Source organism: Lipophrys pholis (assembly GCF_963383615.2).
Source record: "Lipophrys pholis genome assembly, chromosome: 12".
NCBI lineage: Eukaryota > Metazoa > Chordata > Actinopteri > Blenniiformes > Blenniidae > Lipophrys > Lipophrys pholis.
Genome location: NC_137641.1, coordinates 20,270,519 through 20,293,353, shown reverse-complemented (window position 1 = coordinate 20,293,353; position 22,835 = coordinate 20,270,519). Strand labels below are relative to the sequence as shown.

The 22,835-nt window shown below is 41.4% G+C and overlaps 1 protein-coding gene across 1 annotated transcript; it reads left to right on the top strand.

The window, feature by feature from the left end:
* Positions 1-7,712: 7,712 nt before the first annotated feature.
* Positions 7,713-22,166, top strand: slc2a11l (solute carrier family 2 member 11, like; the record flags this gene model as incomplete). Its single annotated transcript, XM_080477626.1, is given in 17 exon segments — positions 7,713-7,727; positions 7,816-7,914; positions 8,315-8,475; positions 8,573-8,612; positions 8,616-8,697; positions 10,830-10,959; positions 11,375-11,523; positions 11,668-11,855; positions 12,040-12,150; positions 12,427-12,528; positions 12,600-12,675; positions 19,123-19,252; positions 19,410-19,558; positions 19,654-19,841; positions 21,064-21,165; positions 21,260-21,310; positions 21,951-22,166. Coding segments are annotated over 17 exon segments (1,989 nt in total).
* Between the last annotated feature and the right edge of the window lie 669 nt (positions 22,167-22,835).

Sequence of the window (22,835 nt, the reverse complement as noted above, 5' to 3'; positions counted from 1 at the left end):
AATGTTGTTCTTTTTAAACTTTTTTGTATCATTTTTCAATGTTTTGTGCATACTTTTTATAAAGTGATTTTCATCGTTTTCCCCATTTGATTTTAAGGTGTAACAAATTACTCTACTTGAATCAGAATAACCAACAAAATAGTTTTGAAGTTGAATGTTGAGAAATGTGAAACTATGATTTGTCATGTTTTTTGCAGGGTAACTATCCTGTTCTCCTCGGGGCCATCCTCGCCTCGGGGATAGGTGGGACGTTTCATTATGGATTCAGCATTTCTGTGATGAATGCCCCCTCCAAAGTGAGTACTTCACAAGATAACGGGAACACCAAAGACATTAGTGTTAGTGCTCTCTGCTGTAGTTCACATTATTATCCATCAAACGACCTCCTGAGCTGGAACAAACTGACTGATTGTTTCAGCTCCTATCAATATTTCTGTTGCAGAAACATTTGACATCATCATTATTATTATAACCTGTCTGTGTCACTGTCATTGCAGTTCATCAAGGACATGATGAATGAAACATGTGAGACTAGATACAACGTCACCTCGGCGCAGTGTCCCATCTCTGTCCTGTGGCCCATCACCTTGTCCATTTTCAGCCTTGGGGGAATGATGGGGTCAATGGTGGTTGGTTCACTGGTCTCACGTGTTGGCAGGTGAGTGTTTGTGAAAGTACAGTCCTCGACAAACATATGAATGTAATGCTGACATCTCTTTTTCTTGTTCCTCAGAAAGAAAACCATGTTGCTGAACAGCCTTGTGGCCATAGCTGGAGCTGTGTTGATGGTCCTCAGCCGACCCGCCAAGTCTTTCGAGATGATCATTGTCGGACGTGTTCTGTATGGCATCAATGCAGGTAAACCTCTGTGGAAGCTTGTTAACTGTCTGATGGTTTTTTTTGTCTGATCTCCCATGCTTGTCTCTCTACTTAAGTCTACAAACAATCAATATAATTTTGTCTTTGCCGTGACTGTGTTCCTGAAATGTTTTATTTTTTTTTTAATCATTCAATCATCATGTTATTAATCATTACTGGGCTGGCGTATCTACACTTGCAGGGATCAGTCTTTCAGCTCACACTCTGTATGTGACTGAGTGCGCTCCAATGCGCCTGAGAGAGGTAGCGGGTGTGACTGCCGCCACCTTCACATGTATCGGGAGGTTCTTTGGTCAGTTGCTCGGGATCAGGTGAGATGACCGACACCATAAAGTGAGGTCAGGTGGTGTGATAGGCTCAAGTAACAGCTCACTTGTGGACAAACATGTAATTTTTTTATTATTTTATTTTGTAAAACCATCAGCTTTGTAAGAAGTAAACCCATTTACTAAAACATTCAGATGAGTTGTGTTTTGGGTTGTTCTAGCACAGTGGGTGCACCGGAGCATGCTGTTTTCCTGATGGCTCTGCTGATGTTTTGATGTTTTCTTGCTTTTCACCATTTGTTAATTCCTGTTTCTTATGTTGCTCTTGCAGGGAGATACTCGGTAACGCTGATTACTGGCCCTGGCTGCTCGGTTTCAATGGCCTAACCGCATTATTCCAGCTCATCACTCTGCCCTTCCTGCCAGAGTCCCCCAACTTCCTGCTGCTGGACAGAGGAGACCGACCGGCCTGTGAGAAAGGTGCAGGTCTTATTATGAATAACTTCTTATTCATTCCCAAACTGTTCCAGCGTTCTAATTATCTTGCTCCTTCAGCTCTAAAGAAGCTCTGGGGTGACGGAGACCACAGCATGGTGATGGACAAGATGCAGGAGGAGAAAGCTGCCCTGGAGGCTGGTTGCAGCCACTCTGTGTTGGAACTCTTTCAGGACAGGAGAGTCCGCTGGCAGCTCATCACCCTCATCATTACGTTCATATCATTGCAGCTCTGTGGCGTTGTTGCTGTACGTTATATATCTTACACATTAGGAGGCGTTAACACAACTTCTGTCTTCTGATAGTTGACTGATATTTCAACTTTATGTACATTAATACAAATAAGTGGTAGGCATGAAATCATACATAATATTTAACTTCACTTCCTTAATCACACCCAAGAAAACGTTTATCTGTTACTAGCTTTAATAAACAGCGAAAAACTTTTTTTCAATAAACATTCTCTTTGATCGTTTTTCTCATTTTAACCATTTACTTTCTTTGTAATTGTGAAGCACTTTGATCAAAATCTCACATATGAGAGGTGCTGTATAATGAAAGCCCTATTGTTCTCCATTATGCTGTATAATTGTATCATTTGCTCCTATCTAGGTGTACTTCTACTCCTACGAGGTGTTTCGTTCAGCAAATTTGGAAGAAAGCATGTTCTCTTATGCCGCGTTGGGAATGGGGGGTTGCGAAATGTTCGCTTCTTTCTTGTGTGTAAGTCTCATTGCACTGATATCCACACATGATTTATGTGTTTCTTTCAGCCTACAGAGCGTCAACAAACTTTCTTGTACTGTGTTATGAAAATAAATCTGCTCTCACAGCCTTCAAACCTCCAGTGATACAGTAGCTTGTGTGAATTTAGCACCACCATGTGGTCATTTAATTTTTCGCAGTTATGACTGAACGCACGCTGCATTAAACTGATAATTGTGTTTGAATGTTGCAGTTGCTGTACTTTGTGGGCACCGACACAAAATCCCTGCTGTCGGGAGGCTACGTCCTCATGAGTTTGGCCCTGGCATTGCTCATCACTACTCAGTCCCTTCATGTGAGTCATTATAAATTCAGCCACCCATTTGATCCATATCTTATTGCAGAATATATAATAACTAATGCATCTCAAATCCTCCTGTTTTCCTCAGCCTTTCATCCCTTGGATGCCGTACTGCAGCATGGCCTGCATTTACTTCTTTGTCGGCAGTTGTGCGGTCGGACCAGGTACATTGTTCTCCTCAGATCTTAGATCTTAACTATCCAAGCCAATAACGGCTGAGTTAGGCTCCAGCCAGCCACCAGCCTGGTTTATGTAGAGACCATGAGTGTCAAAGTCATTCTAATCCAGGGGCCACATACAGGCGTGTGACAGCATAATAACCTTTTAATACAAATATTCGGACAACTCAATTTGTCTTTGTTTTAGTGCAAAGATGAATGAATACAATATGAAAAAGTTATCACTTTATAATCTCTACGGGGGATGGGGGCATTATTGTGAAGGGGCCACCTATAGGTCATTTTAAGATTTTGTGAAAATTATGCAGCTACAAGCGACGCAGCGATCTGAAGTTCCGAATTTGATGTCAGAGTTGTCTGAATTCCGCTGCTCTTTCCGAAACACACAGCCACCCCCTTTAGAAATCAGGAAAAGCAATTTCATTCATTTACAACATACAGTTGTTTCTTGTTGGTTTTTTTTACACTTTGCAATGTCGTTACACACTCCGTTAATCCTTTAGCTGTATGTTTGACACCACCGCTGTACTGTATGTTTTCCATCCCAAGGCGCTGTGACCGGTCCTCTTCCAGGGCAAATCTTCACCCATACGTTCAAGTCAGCTGCATTCACACTTGGCTACCTCCTCAGCTGGTCTATCTTGTTCATAGTCGGGATGACCTTCTCTTACCTAGTGGTAAGTGCAATATATCCTAGTCTGATTCAGCGTGTTTTAGATAACGTTGGTGGGATGTTATTGAAATTATATGATTAAAGTCACTCACACTTGCTCGCTTACGGTTTGCAACTGCTTCATTTTCAGGAGGCCACAGATTACTTTTGCTTCATCATTTTCCTGGCGGCCTGCTTCATCTGTTTTGTGTTTGTGGAGTGCAAACTTCCTAAGATCAAAAATCGCACTGTGCTGGAGATCACCGCGGATTTCCAGATGCAAAGGATCGAAGCGCCAGCCGCATCTGTAGAGAACGGGCCCGATGAAAACGATGCACAGGATACTCGTTTCTAACGAGATATCAGTAGTGATGGCCAAATGAAGCCTCATGAAGCTTCACGAACCACTTTCTTTGCTTTTCTGACTCCACCAGATGGCACTCTTGGTTTGAAGATAGAGGTTAAGGATTGGCAATGAAGTGCGCTTTCAAACATTTGTTGAACAGACAGCACCATCGAGTGGCTTCAGCAAATAAAGACAGAAGATTATGAAGCTTCATTTGGCCATCACTACACATCACCGTGTCTCTTTGTTTTTTTTCAGCCACTTTCACTATCAAAGTGAGCTTTTTTATGTTTGCAAAAAAAATTTTAAATAATGAAATGATCACAACTATATTCACTAATTGATTCTATTGTATAATTGTGGTACTTCGCTGAGAGTGCTTGTAGAGAAGCACAGTGAAGGCCAGAAGGAGCTGCACAGTGTCTTTGTGGATATAGAGAAAGCAATGATAGGGTGCCTAGAGAGGCACTGTGGTACCGTGTGAGGAAGTCAGGAGTGTCAGAAAAGTGTGTGAGGGTGGTGCAGGACATGTATTACACTATTTTGAATGTATTGAATCAATTGAATAAATTTCAAAAAGGCATGTGTAGTTACTTTTTCTCTGAAGGCCTGCTGTTCGTCCAAAACATTTACACGTACACGTTGACACACGTTAACACAACTATTGATATTTTAATAAGTTTGTCTGCGAAGATATGCCAGCTTAATCACGCAGACCTTGATTCAACTTACATTATAGTTTTGGGCCAAAATGTTGAATACCATCTAAAGTTAAAAAACAAGTAGGTGGGCAATGAACTATGGTATTAAATAAAACGTGGGCAGAGAGTTAGTTATTTCAATCATTCTACTGTTGTATGAAAACAATGTTACAGTCAAGGTGGTGATATATTGATATTAATAATATTAATACAGCTTTGATTATTGTTCATTTGGGTGATAAGGAGGGGATGAGTACTGAACATTTTAATTGAAGTTCCACTACTTTGCTTAAAGTTACAAATAAATAGTAAAGTCAAAAGGTCAAAGCCCCCCCCAAAAAAACAAAAAACAACACAACACAAAACAAAAAGCTACTGAAACAGTTACTGTTTAACTGTAAATGTTTTGCCAATAGCAGGCGTTCAATATTATATCATATAAATGTATCACATTGATTATAGAAAAGAATTACACTATCAAAATCGACCAAATGGAGTTCACACCGCCAAACTAAGATATAACAAAAATGAGAAGCTTGTGTACAAATAATAAATGACTTGGGGGGGGGGGGGGGGGGGTGTTACCTGATAAGCAGATGGTAGGCCAGAGGGAAAAACAATCTAGATGTAAACAAGAGTATTATATGACTATACTGTAACTTGGGAGGTAAGCCCAGAAGTCTTTATATAAGCATGTTTCCAGGAATCGTATTACTATAACAGACAAACTCTGGTCTGCACAGAAAATGATGATTTCTTAAGAAACAGCAAAAGTCAGGAGACCTGACATGACATCGAAATGTGTTGACAACTTTTCAATTAAATAATCTACCTGAACCAGCATCTCCATCGGCTTTCTTCAATTATGAAATTATATTTGTTTCTGAGGTTTCTCCTTCTCTGGAGCGAAGCCAAGTCTTTTTGAAGTGATTATGGGATGCCATTGCTACATGGCATCATAGCAGGTAAACCTAAGAGAAATCATTGAATTTCATTTATTTTTAATTTTTTTTTAAAAAGAAGGCCACATCCTCTCTTTGTCAAACACTCTGGACCACAGGATGACCTTACACAGTGTAAAAGTTACACAGTAGACTTACTCTGTAACATTTCCAGTAAATAAAATGGATAGTCTGTTATTCCCACAGCTTTTGTAACAGTACACATAACACTGTAAAGCCCCGTGTGACAGTTCTGCTCTTGAAAGTTGTTATGGAAGAAAATGAACTGGTTATTTATTGGATTTTATTAATCAAAAATGTGTTTTACAAACCTGTTTTAGTCTCTTCATATAGTCCGACTGATCGTTCTTTACTGATAACAATGTGCGATTGTATGTGAGCTTCCTGGAATCAGTTTTAAAGCTCATCCAATCAACATCACTGAATCCACTCCTGAGAGACTGAGTGGGGTGTAAATGGGTTTTAATGGGTGTAAATGGGTTTGACTGGTGCCATACGGTTTAGTCATCTGCTCTGGATCTGATGAAGAGTCCACCAGGTTCTGTACTGTGTGGAGTCAAGTGAGGGTCAGGTGGTGTGGCGGGTTCAAATAACAGCTGACATGTGGACAGATGCGTGCAGCCTACTGTACCTCACTGATGTGTTGTTGGACATCGTCTGTTTATTTAAATTGGTCATGACACACACACACACACACACACACACACACACACACACACACACACACACACACACACACACACACACACTGAAACCAGGACAGTGTGTGTGCCTTCGGCCTCCGTCAAATCAAGCACTAAAGGGGCTTGTTGATACTTTACAATCTGATAGCTCTTGTGCATTATGTTACGTTTGGTTACGGTACAGAGAAGTATCAACTCTGGGTGTTTAATTCCGGCAAAAAAGTAAAGCTGATACGATAATCTCCATTTGATGTGTCACTGTCTAAATATCAACATGGCCCTTTTTTTTGTGGTGTTTGTGTTGAGACTGTACGTTAGGTGGTTTGTTTGTTTTTCTCATTGTAGTTTGCATATTTTCTTTAACCCAACAGAAAGTTATTAATTCCAGTTTGCAGGTAAATATGCACTTTGACACAATAAAAACTGTGATTTCTCATTTCAGACCACAGATATGCCAGGGTACGTACCACTCCTGATGTGTAATATTGAACACTAATATGTGTGTCTTTATTTATATAATACGGATGTCTCTTCCTCTTAGTATTTCCTTTTACGTGTGATGTTCAAAGATCAGAATACTCTGTCTACGTTGTAAGATTTAGGATAATCGATGAGAATACTTTGCTAACCAAATATTATCACTGGCAATTTTGGTCTCCGGCATTGGTCTGAGGTGTGGGACATTTCAATTTGGATACAATAGCAGCTCTGTAGCATTAATGCTGTAAGTTATATTCCATGAGATAATGACATTTTTGCTGCTCTTTCTGATATGGCATTTTATATTTTCTTTGAATAAATGTCATGCTGATTTGGTGTTAAATTATATATATATATACTTCCATTTGGGCAGTGTATGGATGCGTCTGACGACTGAAACAATAACCACCGCTAGGGGGCGACCCACAACTTGGGAAACCACTGCTTGTAGTTCCAGGTGACGCCCAATAAAGCCAATCAATGTTTGATGGATAATTGATGACAACCTGCTGCTTAAAGTTTTACTGAGTTTTACTCTACGTGCTCTTCTTGATAGGAGCCATAACTAGATAGTCAATGCTATTCACTTAATCTCTCGCTAGTGTTAAAGTTAGTTTTATGTTTTTTTGACGCTTTTATATGAACTACTTGGTGTGTTTTTGAATTGCCCCTTGGGAATGAGTAAAGTTATGCAACTTGACTTAAAAGGTTGTCAAGGTTGGCTTTGAAAGTTGCGGTATTGTTTTTCTTTTGTTGCACTATGTTTCCATTTGGTCTGAAGGTTAAATAAGTGCTCAGTTATATATGTGCTGTGCCCACTTCTGAAAGACTTCTCAGATGCAAAGGTCGGACTCTAAATATGCCACTCTATTTAACACTACTGGTACGTACCGGTTATTAATTTCTGATTTCATAGTTATTGCTCTACCTCTTTTTTTTCCCTCTACACACAAATGGTAAACATTAAATTACTCTCTCGCTATAAACATTGGTAAATGTTAGAATGGGTATAAAACAGGTGCTGTTTCATGACTGACTGACTCAGTGTATTCATCATGAAAATGATCCAGGTGTATGTGTTTTCCGTTTTGTTCATGTATCTGCAGCTAGACAGTCCTCTTCTAATTGCTGTCATCTTAGTGTCTGGTATTGGTGGCTCTTTTCAATATGGATACAACATGTCTGTGATGACCTCCCCCTCTGCTGTGAGTAGCCGTACCTCACAATGTCATTGGAGACAAGAAAATAAGTCGTGAGTGGGGAATTCGGTGGGATATATCAGGAAGGCCTACAATATTTACTTTAAATTGAAATGCTCCTGTCTGTTGGTGTGACTGGAAATTCCATCAGTGAATGCAACAATAAGCCCTTTGTCAACATGTATTGTTTCACACTTTTAGTAGCATGCTATATCTGGCTGATGCATCCTAACTTATCTAAACAGGTAACCAACCAATCTGCCAATTTCCAACAGAAATGGCTTTTTCTCTGAGTAACTCATTAACTAATTAACTATACCTTTTTGAGGGGGAAACCCACTATACCCCAGACTTGGCGCCTATAATGGAACAACACATTGTGTCATTGTCTATGTTATCGTTGCAGTTCATAAAGGACCTGATGAACAGAACATGTGTGCAGAGATACAACCTCTCCTTGGAGCAGTGGCAGGTCTCGCGTATCTGGTCCTTCACAGTGTCCATTTTTACTATTGGGGGCTTGTTGGGGTCACTCATATCTGGTCCACTGCTCTCACAATTTGGAAGGTTTGTGCTCAAACGTCAATGTCAAAAAAATACGAAAGACTCTCCTTTTTTCTTCAATTTTTTTATTAACTGAAGTCCTTGCTTCACCCACTCACAGGAAACAATGCCTGTTGTTGAATAACTTACTGGCTATATTCTGAGCTGTGTTGATGATCTTGAGCCAACCAGCCATGTGTTTTGAGATGATCATGGTGGGACGATTTCTCTACGGCATCAATGCAGGTAAACCTCGAGGGGAATCTAATGAGATTTGTTTAGTTTAGGTTGATTCATCACTTGTTGCTATACATTTAAATTTTGCCTTTATTTATTTATTTATTTTTATAGATTTTTCAGTTTTAGAACAGACAATGGGGAAAAAAAGTTAAGAAAAAACACTAGCAGCATAAGGCCCAGCCCAAACATCACAGAACGTTGCAGCAAACACGTCTTTACAAGAAATAAGAAACTGAATAAATTAATATGCAGATAAAGAAGACAGGAGACAGTAGCATTTAAAATAAATGAAAGGAAAAGCAGTCAGTGATTGAAGGTGAGTTATAGTTTTGGAGGAGCGAGTACTATGGTTTCCATATCCTCCAAAATGTATCTGAAGTATGATTAATCTCATGAGTGAGTTTTTCAAAAGGGATGAATGCAGAAATCTGCGATAAGTACAGAAAAGTACCTTTATGCATTTGACATTTATAACAGCGATTTGAGGTGCCAGAGAACATTCTGTTGAGGCGAACGGGTGTGTAGTAAAATTCAGTGAAAGAATTTATAGTTCTGTTCATGTATTGCAATTGAAGTCGTGAAAACCTCACAGCAAATTTTGTCCCAGGCTGGTGAACTGAACGTCGCCTCCAGGCCCTGCTCCCACACCAGTTTCAGAGTCATAGCCTGAGGAGTCAGAGTAGATTACAGATGCATAGACCTTGGAAAGGAGCCCTTTGGGAGATTTAGCCAAAGCTATGGTATTATACAACTCTGACAGCTCTGTGCAAATCTCACCCATCCTCAAGAGAGACCCATTGAAGGTACTGATAGAAATCTTTGTGGGAAATATTAAAATCGGACCTGATATGTTCAAATGATTTAGTCTTGACTTTTAGATATTGTACTGACAGCACAAAGTGGGCAAATGGGTTGGAAAGATCTCCCCCCGTCCAAAAACACGTACTTGAGATGAATTGGTTATTTTTAAAAGTTGCTCTCGGTCTCGGGTGTTTTTGCCTTTTTTTTTTCTCCCTATGATGGTCCACATATGTGTTGGTTGTTAATAACTTGTGAAGTCTCTGCCTTACCGGGTTGGGGGGGGCGGTGGGTGGGCCTGTTCCCGGGGGTGCGGTGGGACTCGCCGCCGGGGTTGGGGGGGCTCTCGGCCCGCTCGGCCCGGGGGCCCTGCTCCGGCCTTTTCTCGGCTTGGCGGCTTGGGTCGGGGCCTGGGGCCCTGTGCCCTTTGTCCTTCTCTTGTGGGCCCCTCTTGCCTGGGGGGGATTCCTCTCTGCATTCTCCGTCGGGTGCTTTTTGGGCGGGGGCGGGGCTCTCTGGGGTGGTTCGCTGGGGTCTCCCCGGGCCTGGGGGGCTTCTGTCTGCCGGGGTGGCGGTGTCCGGGCGCGGTGGCCTCGGACCCCGGAGTGTCACCACGGGTCCCCCCACAACAGTTCCGGCCACACCCAGTGGACAAGCCACACACACTCACACACACATACACGCACACACACACACACACACTTTCACTCCTCACGAAAGGTGCTTCTGAAGTTGCTTGTTGTCTGTCATCATTTGCCCAAACTTTAAAAATCATGTTCCTCTTTTGTTGTTGCCTCTTTGTTATTTCATGTTCCTGCTTCACGTTACTGTCTAGATAGAGCTGCTCAGGCTGGTTAAATCTAGGAAATCATCTTACTGTCTAGATAGAGCTGCTCAGGCTGGTTAATCTAGAAAATCATCTTACTGTCTAGATAGAGCTGCTCAGGCTGGTTCAATCTAATAACAGTTGGAAAGGATTTGGATGAGTGTGATTATTGCAAATAATATATGTAGCACAACAAGGACATTGTATGTTATCCCCTTCCCCCCTCCCCCCTCCCCCCTCACCCCTCCCCCCTCGACTTTCTTCTCTCTCTTCTCTTCTCTCTCTCTTTGTGCGTTCCCCCCCGGTCGTGTACGGCAGCCATGCCAACTTCTGACGGAGAAGGCAACAGGAGGAGACTCCAGGTCTCTCCCTGTTGCAAGACCAAAAACTGTTCTGACTCCGAAGGCTCTCAATCACATCATATTGTTGGCCCAAGCTGCCGAACAGGACAAGGGAAAAAAGAAAAAAAAAGAATAAATAACTTGTGAAGTGATTTCTTTGTGTACACCTGCAGGAGTCGGTCTTGCAATTCACCCACTGTACGCTGTTGAATGTTCTCAGAAGAGGCTGAGAGCAATGATGAGTGTAACCATTGTCACTAATGCCTCTTTGGGAAAGTTTTGTGGTCAGCTGCTGGGGATCAGGTGAGCTTTCAAGAACATTCTTCCTGGAGTCCTCTAAGAGTCAGAGTCTGTTCACTTAAAATGACAGCTAAGGTGTGGGCTGACCAGTGTGTAAATAATATATCAATAGAGAAAAATGATTTCAAATAATAGAATATGTACATTTTATAGACCGTTATATTTTCCTGTTATATATTGTATTTCAGCTATCTTCCAGCGAAACACATAGCAACAGGTCATATTGCCTGTCAGTGTATTCAACCTCATGAACAGAGTCATCCGGGGCATACCCCGGTCCACCTGTGACCATTATGTAAGTAACGGTCACAGGTGGACCGGGGCATACCCCGGTCCACCTGTGACCGTTACTTACATAATGTTGGGAGGGTAAATGAGTGGCTTCAAGCCACAGTTTAACAATATGTTGCTCTTGCAGAGAGCTACTTGGTACAGAGAAAAGATGGCCCTGGCTGCTCGGCTTCAATGGCTTCGCCGCATTATTCCAGCTCCTCACGTTGCCCTTCCTGCCAGAGTCCCCCAGGTTCTTGTTGCTGGATAGAAGAGACCAGAAGGCCTGTGAGAAAGGTGCGAAAAAGAAACAACAGGTTTCATGGTATCCTTTCAGCAGATGGTTTCTTTGTCTTTGTCGTCCGAGATGGTTTGTGAACCCTATGTGATGTTATGGGGTAGAATTTCCATCAAATCTCACATATTGTCCTGCTCAATCAGCGTTAAAGAGGCTCTGGGGTGACAAAGACCACAGCAGGGAGCTGAAGGAGATGCTGGAGGAGAAAGCTGCTCAGCAGGGTGTCCACAGCCACTCAGTGTTGGAGCTCATTCAGAACAGAACGGTCCGCTGGCAGCTCCTCACCCTCATTGTTACCTCCGACACAGTGCAACTCTGCGGCATTAATGCTGTAAGTTGTATGTCATGGGATGAGGAAGGAGGCCCTCTCAGATTTGGTGCATTCCTCTGGCATTTTGCCTTTTATTGGAGTAAATTTCATGCACCTCCATAGAACCAGTGATGAGTAGCGGACATCTGGTTGAATATTTGATCAAGCAGCACAAATGTCTCTAATTTCAGTCTGTTCTCTGCAGGTGTGTTTTTACGCTGTTGAAATGTTTCGTGCTGCAGGAATCCCAGAACACATATTATCTTATGCAGCCATGGGGACAGGACTGTGTGAACTCTTCAGCTCTGTAGTCTGTGTAAGTCCCATTTGACAGAAATCTAAAGGTGTTTTGTGTCTTCCCAGAATGTTTTGGTGCAGCATTTATTTCTAAAATGACTTTTAAATGAATTTATTTTTATGATGATGAGTGACTAAATATATTCTGGGAAAAGTAATTCTTCTCTCATGACTTCCTGATCCATAATGGATTATATGCTACGACAGCCCCTCCTTGTAGTTATTCAAATTGGTGTAGTTAGTTTTTGACCTGTGGTGGCAGATTAGTGAGAATGAATCTGTCTTCATGTTGCAGTTCATGATCATTGCACACACAAGAAACAAAGTCCTGCTGTTCAGAGGCTACGTGGGCATGTCAGCAGCACTGATCCTCCTCACCCTCACTCTGTACCTCCAGGTGAGTCACATGACAATCCTCAGTCATGCATTATACATGTGTGTGGCTTCACTCCCTTATGTTTTGTTTAGAGTCACGTCTCCTGGATGTCGTACTGCAGCATGGCCCTTATTTTCACATTCATAATCATTTATTCCTCTGGACCAGGTAAGTGTTTCCTGTGTTTCCTGTGGGAATTTTTTTCAGCAGCGGGGGCAGGCTTTCTGGGACTAAGACCTGTCCATGCACGCCGATTTGTCTGCTTTTTTTGGGACAGTTATCTTTAGTTTAGCTAAATACTTGAAATGCAGGCCGGCTGACAATTCTACTGGGGCCCAGGATGGGATATCTGTTCTTCCTGCCCTCTGCACCTGCTGGTAATTCTGTTGCTCATGTACGATGTCCCTCTCTCTGTGTTGGTCACTTTATTTAGCCAAGATGCAGGATTGCCCAATTCAAGTGTTTTTGGAATGGCGGCCCGCCACTCCTAAATGAATGTAGAGGAAACCCTGTGTTTCTCCCCAGAGCTTTCCTCATATGTATCCACAATTTTAATTTCAACAATACTACCAATCCGCTCCAGCTTTGGCTTTTCGATCACCACAGCTTTAGTAATGAACTCTTCAAAGCAAACGTCGCAACAGCCACAGCACAGAGCAACTCTCTGCCATTGCTGGCAATTTGTTTTTATTCTTTTAACAGCAGTCACATCATCACCAAGTTGAACTGATAAATGAAGTTTAAGTTCAAGATGCTCTGTTCCCGAGCTTTGAGAACTCCTACTCTAAGCACACAAAGTGATGTTACTCATTAGATATGGCTGACTGTGCAGTAGAATTTAACATGAGCAATGGATCAGCAGCATCCTGAACTTCAGAACTATGAGTCAGGGAGCAAAGCAATGTGCTATCATTTTTAAAGTGTGGTGCCCTGAGCTTACCTCTCTTTTGTTCATTTTGGCCGGGGTCTCCATCTCTTTTTGGTTCATACTTTTAGGGATTCACTTGTCTTTGGTACTTTTCCTCTTTTCTTTTCAAACCAGATTGTCCCGTGTGGCATCCTTTATATGTTCCGATATAAATTTAGCCTGGACATATTATTGATATCATTTTAGGAGGCCATAACAGTTATCATGATTTACCAAAGTAAAAAGTACAAATCTTATCACTTTATCAGACACCTTTTTTTTTTTTATCTAATTAAAATGTGAAGCTTTCTACGATGTAGCTTACATGGGCTTTGTTTACTATATTTACATTAGTGCACGTGTGTTCTTCATCCTAAGCTGGAGGGACGGCTGCTTTGCTCGCGCAAATCTTCACTCAGCCGTTTAAATGTGCTTCGTACATAGTCGCCAGCACCATCAACTGGACTTGTTTGTTTACGATTGGCATTCTGTTTCCTATCATAGTGGTAAGTTCATTCATAGCTTCCTAAATATTAGCCGATATTCAGCAATAACAATGTTAATGTCTGCAAGTTGATTCAACTATGCAAGTAAATTCATATTACATTTGTCACTCACAGGGACTGACCGGTGCCTTTCAATGCTTTCTTCCCCCAGGAGAATCTGGATTATTTTTGCTTTGTCATATTTCTCTTTTTCTGCGTTGTCTGTGGCGTTTATGTGAGGTTCAATGTCCCTGAGACCAACAATAAGTCAGCGTTGGAGATTGCTGCAGAGTTTGAGAGGATGCACAGGAAATCTGTACCATCTGAGAAGAAAACATGAACAGAGCAGAGACTCGTTACACACTATTAAATAAAACACTGACTTTTTACTTTTCTGAATGGAATCTTTGCTTGTTTTAACTGGTAACATTGTCGTTACTCGTTTTAATGCATTAAAGTGGATATTAACTTCTACAACTTGTTCATTGCTGTGCTTTTCTTCTCCTGTAGGGTTAAAAAGTGATAAATAGCACCTGGCAGTTTGTGGACAATTTTGACAAACTCAAAAGGGTTTATGTTTGAATATTTTGTGTGAATGAACGTTTAATGAAGTGAATGATCATTTTTGTAAAAATGTCAGTTGTGGCAAATTGTGCTGCTTTAAACACAGCTCTTCAGATGAGGGATCCCAAAAATTCGGATATCAACAATAACGTTTCCTTTTCATATCCAAAAGAGATATCTCATCTTCCAGCAATGGGTACTGATTGCAAAACAAGGCTTTAGACGAATGCAACAACGAGGTGTTTGCCTCAAATGCGGCAAAGAAAACATGAGCATGCATAAATCAGGCCTTCTTGCAACTTTCTAGAGCTTTGAGTGTCACACTCGGAACACTTTTAGAGTGGGTTTCAATGCTTTCAAAAAGATTGCAAGCAATCAGTAACTTTTTTTTTTTTTTTTGGAGAAGGCTGTCCAAAGTCTGCCATCATTTCCAAATGACCTAGCAAAAATCGTGAATCAAACATAAACCACATCCACTGAGTTCCTCTCGCTGCATATTAAATGACAGGGTTGAATTATGTCACAAAGCTTTTCATGTTGAACTATTTCATGACTACCGAGTACTAAGTAGGACTACTTGTCACACATTTCGACTGGTCTATTATCATTTGTTATTTATAGTGATTTCTATATTTACAACATGCTTTGAGGTCTACTCCCAATGTGCCTGAAGTTGGCTACTTTTGGTAACACACACACACACACACACACACACACACACACACACACACACACACACACACACACACACACACACACACACACACACACACACACACACACACACACACACACACACACACACACACACACACACACACACACACACACACACACACAGCGAATATGGTCTCCTCTTTTTGTTTGAGCTCCTTGTTCAAACCAGAATTGCCCACCAGGCTGTGCGCCTCAAAACAGGAGCTTTTGATTGGATGTTTGTAGACGGCGCCATAATTGTTTTTTTATTCGCTTTTTCCGTATGAGCAGAAGAATGCTATCACACAGCAGTGCTACAATATCCATGACAGTTCCTGGGGCCAATCAAACCTAACATCCTGACCAGTCAAAATCGTGCACAAACCTTCGCGAGAGAAAGTTGAGGTGTGAAAAAGGGTGAAAACAAGCTCTATGTTTCATTATTTTTTTTCCTAACAAAGTTTAAGAATTGATTTAAAGACAATATAAGTGAGACTGGATATGTGAGAATACCAGGTGATGACTCCTTTAAGAATTGCCTTTCATGGAACGCCTCAATGCTTTAAAGATGTGGGATTGGTTTGTTTTTTTTGTTGCGCTACATTGCTGTTTCTCTTTGACCTGGCAGAAAGTTAATAAGTTCAGTGCTCAGTTAAATATGAGCACTGCCCATGTAAGATTTCAAAAGGATTTCTCAGGTGCAACCGTCGTACTCCCAACCATGCCACAGTACATAACACAACTGGTAGGTATTGGATATTGATGTAATTTTGTTTTGACTTCATAGTTATTGATCTGCCTCTCCTTTTTCTCTAAATGTGAATGCTAAGGATTTGCTCTCCTATTGTGAGCTTTAGTAAAAGTGAAACATGAATGAGGATTTTTTTTCATTACGAATCATTACTGACTCAATGTATTCATCATGAAAATAATCCACCTGTATGTATATTTATTTTCTTCATGTTTCTGCAGCTGGACTTTCCTCTTCTAATTGTTGCCATCTTAGTGTCTGGTATTGGCGGCACATTTCAGTATGGATACAATCTATCTGTGATGACCTCCCCCTCTGCTGTGAGTAGCCGTACCTCAAAATGTCATTGTCCATGTAAAAAGAAATGAAAATCTGAGATGGGAAGGGGGGTTAGTGGGATGTATTAGGAAGTAATACCTAACTTGTGGATTGTCCATGAGGCTTGGCCAGCCATAATCGCATCCTATAATTCTTGTGCTCAAGGGTATTATCGGTAAATAGTTTGAATTTTTTTTATCGGGGTTTATCTATTTTTCTGCTGCATCAGCACTTTCATATTAATCACCTAAACTGGCGCTACGTCCGGCTAGTATAAACAGACATGTAGTGCAAGGGAGAAAGCGCTGGGGTTTGGGGAAGAGTGTCAGGGTTGAGAAGTGATTTCTGCCCTTGGTGCAGTGTGATCATGCCACAATCAACGTTCTTCCTGTCAATCAGTCTGTACTCCACCAATCAATATTGGAGGTGCCCTGAAATATAGAAAATAATCAAGAAAATTTTTTTTCAGATTAATATTGTTGTTTTTTTAATACATTGACCTTTATTTATTTTCACCTGTGAGACTGTGCAGCACTAACCCACATTGTTCAACACCTCAAACCCACAAAGTGTTTTAAAGACGTTTTTAACTGTCTAGCTCTCGATGTACTACAGATAGTCAACAGCTCTCTTCAGACGGGTGTTTTTTCTAAAACTCTAAAGACAGCCATTATCAAACCTCTTTTAAAAAAAGAGTAATCTGGATGCTTCAGTAATTAGTAATTACAGGCCCATATCAAACCTGGCTTTCTTCAGTAAGATTATTGAAAAGGTCATTTTTTACACAACTTAATGATTTTATGGCACAAAACAATGACCTAAATGTTTTCCAATCCGGATTGAGATTAAACCACAGCACTGAAACAGCTCTTATTAAAGTGTTGAATGACATCTACATGAGCAGTGACACTTCCAGAGTCTCAGTTTTAGTGTTACTGGATCTTAGTGCTGCTTTCGACACAGTTGACCACAACACACTGCTGGACCCACTGGAAAAATGGTTGGGAATTTCTGGCACCGCGCTAAGTTTGTTTAAATCGTACTTGCAAGATTGCGACTATTCTGTGTCAATAGCTAATTATGAATCTGAACAAATGAAAATCACTTGTGGGGTTCCTCAAGGCTCCATCCTTGGGCCCCTTTTATTTAACATCTACATGCTCCCGCTGGCTCAGATCATGGAACATTACAACATTTCTTGTCATAATTACGCGGACGACACACAGCTCTATATATCAGTGTCAGTGAATGACCACGCCCCCTGATACCGGTTGAGTAAATGCATAAATAAAATTAATGAGTGGATGTGCCAGAACTCAACCCAGAGAAAACTGAGGTCATTGTTTTTGGCCCTAAAGAAGAAAGGTTAAAGGTCAGTGCTCATCTTGACTCCATGTCACTCAGAACATCAAATCAGGCCAGAAATCTGGGTGTACTGCTGGACTCAGATCTGAAATTCAACAGCCACATTAAGACAATAACAAAATCAGCTTACTACCATCTGAAAAATATTGCAAGAATCAAAGGATTTCTGACCAACAAGATTCTGAGAAACTTGTTCATGCATTTGTTTTCAGTTTGTTGGATTATTGTAGCGGTGTGTTTACAGGTCTCAGTACAAAATCAGACAACTACAGCTCATCCAGAACGCTGCAGCCAGTCCTCACCAACACAAAGAGGGTGGAGCACATTACACCCGTGCTCCAATCCCTGTACTGGCTGCCTGTTCATTAAAGGATTGACTTCAAAACCTTCCTTCTGGTCTAGAAAGCTTTGAATGGTCTCGGGCCTAAATACATCTCAGACTTACTTGTAGAATATCAAACCTCCAGACCTCTCAGGTCCTCAGGAGGAGGTTGACTCAGTGTTCCTAGAGTCAGAAACAAACAAGGTGAAGCAGCTTTTAGTTCCTACGCTCCCCACCTGTGGAACAAACTTCCTGAACACCTGAAGACTGCTGACACGCTCACTTCTTTTAAATCAGGACTTTCCTATCTGCACAGGCTTTTGAATAAAAAATAGATTTTACTTACTGATTAAAAGTATCTCAATAAATCTCTTACCTTATTTATTATACTTTTCTTCATTATTTGTTTTAATGCATTTCTTTAATTTCCTTTTTCTTTTTTCTTTTATTTCTTTGTAAAGCACTTTGAATTGCCTTGTGGTTGAATGGTGCTGTATAAATAAATTTGGCCTTGCCTTGCCTTGCCTTGCCTTGCCTTGCCTTGCCTTGCCTTGCCTTGCCTTGCCTTGCCTTTTAGGATGCTGATAAACCATCTCATTATAGGGGACTATTGGCAAACCCCTTAACCCCCAGAATACAGATCATGTGATTGTTATCGTTACAGTTCATACAGGACCTGATGAACAGAACATGTGTGTATAGATATAACTTCTCCGTGGAGCAGTGGCAGGTCTCTCTCCTCTGGTCCTTCACAGTGTCCATTTTTTGTGTCGGAGGCTTAGTGGGGTCACTTATATTTGGTCCAATGCTCTCAAAACTTGGAAGGTATGTGTATACATGAAAATATCAGTTATTGCCCAAAAATACATAAGGCCTCCACTTGTCCAAGTCTTCATCTCACCATCTTACAGAAAGAAAGGCATGTTGTTAAACAATGGTTGGGCTATATTAGGAGCTGTGCTGATGATCTTGAGCCAACCAGCCACGTCTTTTGAGATGATCATAGTGGGACGATTTCTCTACGGCATCAATGCAGGTAAACCTCATTAAAGCTGTTTTGTTTGTTTGTTTTTGTTTTTCCCACATTCAATCCTGCAGATGGCACATTTTTAATTTATCAGTTGTTTGTTATTGAATTTTTCTCAACATTATTTTGCCACGTTGTTGAACATAACTGGACGCCTGACTCCGCTGTATACACCTCCAGGGATAGGTTTGGTGATTCACCCAATGTTTGTGGTTGATTGCGCTCCTAAGACACTCAGAGGGATGGCGGGTGTGACTGTCTCCACCTGTATGGCACTTGGGAGGTTCACTGGTCAGCTGCTAGGGCTCAGGTAAGGTGGCTACATCTCCTATACTGTGTGGAGTTACGTCTAGTACTGTTGTAGAAGACTTATTGATATATTGACATTGATGAAGAATCAGAACACACTCCATAATTAAAAAAATATCTGCTGTTTTTTAAGTCCGATTCCTATGTTGTGCTTGCAGAGAGTTACTTGGTACAGAGAAAAATTGGCCCTGGCTGCTCGGTTTAAATGGCTTCACCGCATTATTGCAGCTCCTCACTCTGCCGTTCCTACCAGAGTCCCCCAGCTTCTTGTTACTGGAGAGAGGAGACCGCCAGGAGTGTGAGAAAGGTGTGAAAACACACTTGTGCATTGTGAAGTTTCTTCTGAAGATACATTCTAACCTTGTGTTAATTGCGGCTCACTTTTTTGTGCTCCCCTCTCAGCTCTAACGAGGCTCTGGGGGGAGAAAGACCACAGCAGGACAGTGGAGGAGATGCTGGAGGAGAACGCGGCCCTAAAGACTGTCCGCTGCCGCTCTTTGTTGGAACTCGTTGTGGACAGGAGGGTCCGCTGGCAGTTCATGAGCCTCATTGTTGTTTTCACTGCAGTGCAGCTCTGTGGCATCTCTGCTGTAAGTTATATATCTAACTCAAGAAGGGTGTATGTAAATGACATTGCACAATACATGCATAGAAATGCACAGGGCTGTAACGTGCTGCCACTCGTGCCTCACAGTGAGGATATGTCGGGATCTCCAGTCTAGGCTGAAGGCTTGTGCATGCGAGGGGTTTCTTGTTTCATCCTGCAGTGCCTTGTTTGTAGGGTTTACTAGTAACTCTAAACTCACCCCATAGATCTCTCTCTCTATAATACTGTGTACCCAGCTCTTTTATTGTCGCGTTGCTGTGAAACATTAACTGAGTTGTCAGTGCGTGAGTCAGTCTGATGACTGATTCATTCAGATGGTCTGCTGCAGTTGGGCCAGAGTCGACAGTCCCTACGTGGAGTATGAGAGACTGAAAGAAAACACTTAAGTCCATTTGAAAGTGCAAATAATCCTAAAACAAAGCGCGGCTCCCTGACTACAGAGCCATAATAGCTTAAATACCTTCTCGATGTTGTATATAATAACAAAAGCTATCATTCATCTCCAAAAGTCTTATCAAGTGTCAGTATCATCTAACCCTCTTCCAGTCAAGCAGTTTCTATGTACTTCCTATTTATTTGGAGGTAAGAAATTACTGTCGACCCAAAAAGATGACATCCAGACTCTTGGTGCTGCAGCTTAATGACGCTTGTATAATTGAAATCTTTATGGATATTAATCATTTAATCAATCAGCTGTGTGTGTGTGTGTGTGTGTGTGTGTGTGTGTGTGTGTGTGTGTGTGTGTGTGTGTGTGTGTGTGTGTGTGTGTGTGTGTGTGTGTGTGTGTGTGTGTGTGTGTGTGTGTGTGTGTGTGTGTGTGTGTGTGTGTGTGTGTTTCTCTCTAGGTGTACTTTTATTCTTTTGAAGTGTTTAGTGCTGCAGGAATCCCAGAACTCAGTATACCTTACGCTGCTGTGGGAATAGGCGTCTGTGAAGTGTTCAGCTCTATAATCACTGTAAGTAATAGTGTAATCATATTGCGTAATATTCACTCCTGGTATTCATGCACTGTTTTGTTGCACCTAATTACATAAGTTGTTGACTTAAAGATTGAAAAAAAAAAGAATACACATATATTTTTTCTTTCAACATCTCAAAATGTCTCTTCTGTCTCTATTCAACCTCATGTGGCTCTTTTTTTTGACGAGTTCTGTCCTGCCACTGATGAACATCTATTAAATTGCACAATTTATTTTTTTATCTAGCTCCTGATTATTGAAAAGGTGAGCAGAAAGGTCCTGCTGGCCAGAGGCCACATGTGCATGGCTGTAATACTGACGCTCCTCACTGCCACTCTGTATCTGCAAGTGAGTCCAGAAAAAAAAACCCAATGTTTTATGATTTTTTATTTATTTTTTTGCACGAAATCTATTGATTAGCAACTTATTCTTAATACTCCAGGCTCAGATCTCGTGGATCCCGTACTGCAGCATGGTCCTCACCTTTGTCCTTGTATTCTTGTTTGCCTGTGGACCAGGTGGGTTTTTCTCACTAGATCAAGTATTTTCTATAGCAGGAGATTTTCAAAGCGGGGTGAGGATGAGCCTCGTGTCACAGAGCTTGAACCGCATTGCCCCCTCTTTAATTTGTTTCATCCGATGTCATTATATTGTAGTTGTTGGGGGTCTCCAATATGAGGGTACTGTTTGTGAAATAGTTTCTAGAGGGATATTGTTACTATGTGATATGAAAAGAAGCAAGATTATGCGCTTAGTTTATCCTTTGAACATATATGTACACCCCCCCCCCCCCCCCCACCCCCCACCCCCCCACCCCCCACCCCCCCACCACCACCACCACCACCACCAATCGGTGTTCTTGGCTTTTAATAAAACTTTGTGTTCTTCCCGAAGCTGCGATTACATCTACCTTCCCGGGGCAAATCTTCTCTCAGTCATTCAAAACGTCTGCATACTCATTTGCCGGCATTATTAATTGGATGTGGCTCTTCATTGTTGGGCTCTGCTTTCCCCTCTTTGTGGTAAGCACCTTTATAAGAAAGGTTAAAAAATGACATACCGTGTATGAAATGAAAGGGATGAAATGTCTCTCACACTGACTTACTAATATTCTTTGAACATTTCCTTTCCAGGAGAATCTGGGTTATTGTTGCTTTGTCATATTTCTGCTCGCCTGCACTTGCTGTGGAGTGTTTGTGCATTTCAACGTCCCTGAGACCAAGAATCGTACGATACTGGAGATCACTGCAGAGTTTGAGAGGATGCACAACAAATCTGGAGAACCATACGGCAAAACAACTACACACGACTATTCAAACGGAATAAGAATACAGGAGACCACATTCTAATCAAAAACATTCCTCAAATTCCAACACACATTCCCTTGAAAGAGAGAATTTGCTTTCTAAAAGGCTTGAATTGAAAAGAATAAGATCACGTTATGTCTATTGTAGATTATTGCTGCGCCTTAAATTCAAAACTTGAGTGTTGTTTTCACCAGAAAGAACTTTGTTTGTATTTTTGGTCGATTGTAGTTACGTGAATAAAAAGGACTTGAGTGGAAATGAGCTTCACATGACCGTGTTCAATGCTGTTCTCAAGGCGAGGCTCAGTCATCGAGATTATCAATGAGGTCAGCATGTCGACACAGAGGAATCAGCACAGGACACTGCATCATCAACTGAGTTCAGTGTGTTTTGTGACTTTCTGCGTGTTTTGTAGATTTAGCTTGCTGAGGTCAGTGTTACTCTGAACGAAAGGTGTTTGCTTAGTTTGACATGAGAGCTGAAACACACATTGTCTCAGCGTTAAACTCTCTGTTTTCATGTCCTTTCAGTGGATGGAGGCACTGAACTGAACTGCAATGCAACAGTCACAACCAGTTCTATATCGAGATAGAATTAATAACCACAGCGATAGCTCAATGTAGAAAAAATACGTTTTACAGTCCGCCGCACAAGAACGGTGAAATGTTTTAAAATGGCTCAGCTGCCATTTCGCCAACAATATAAAACAGA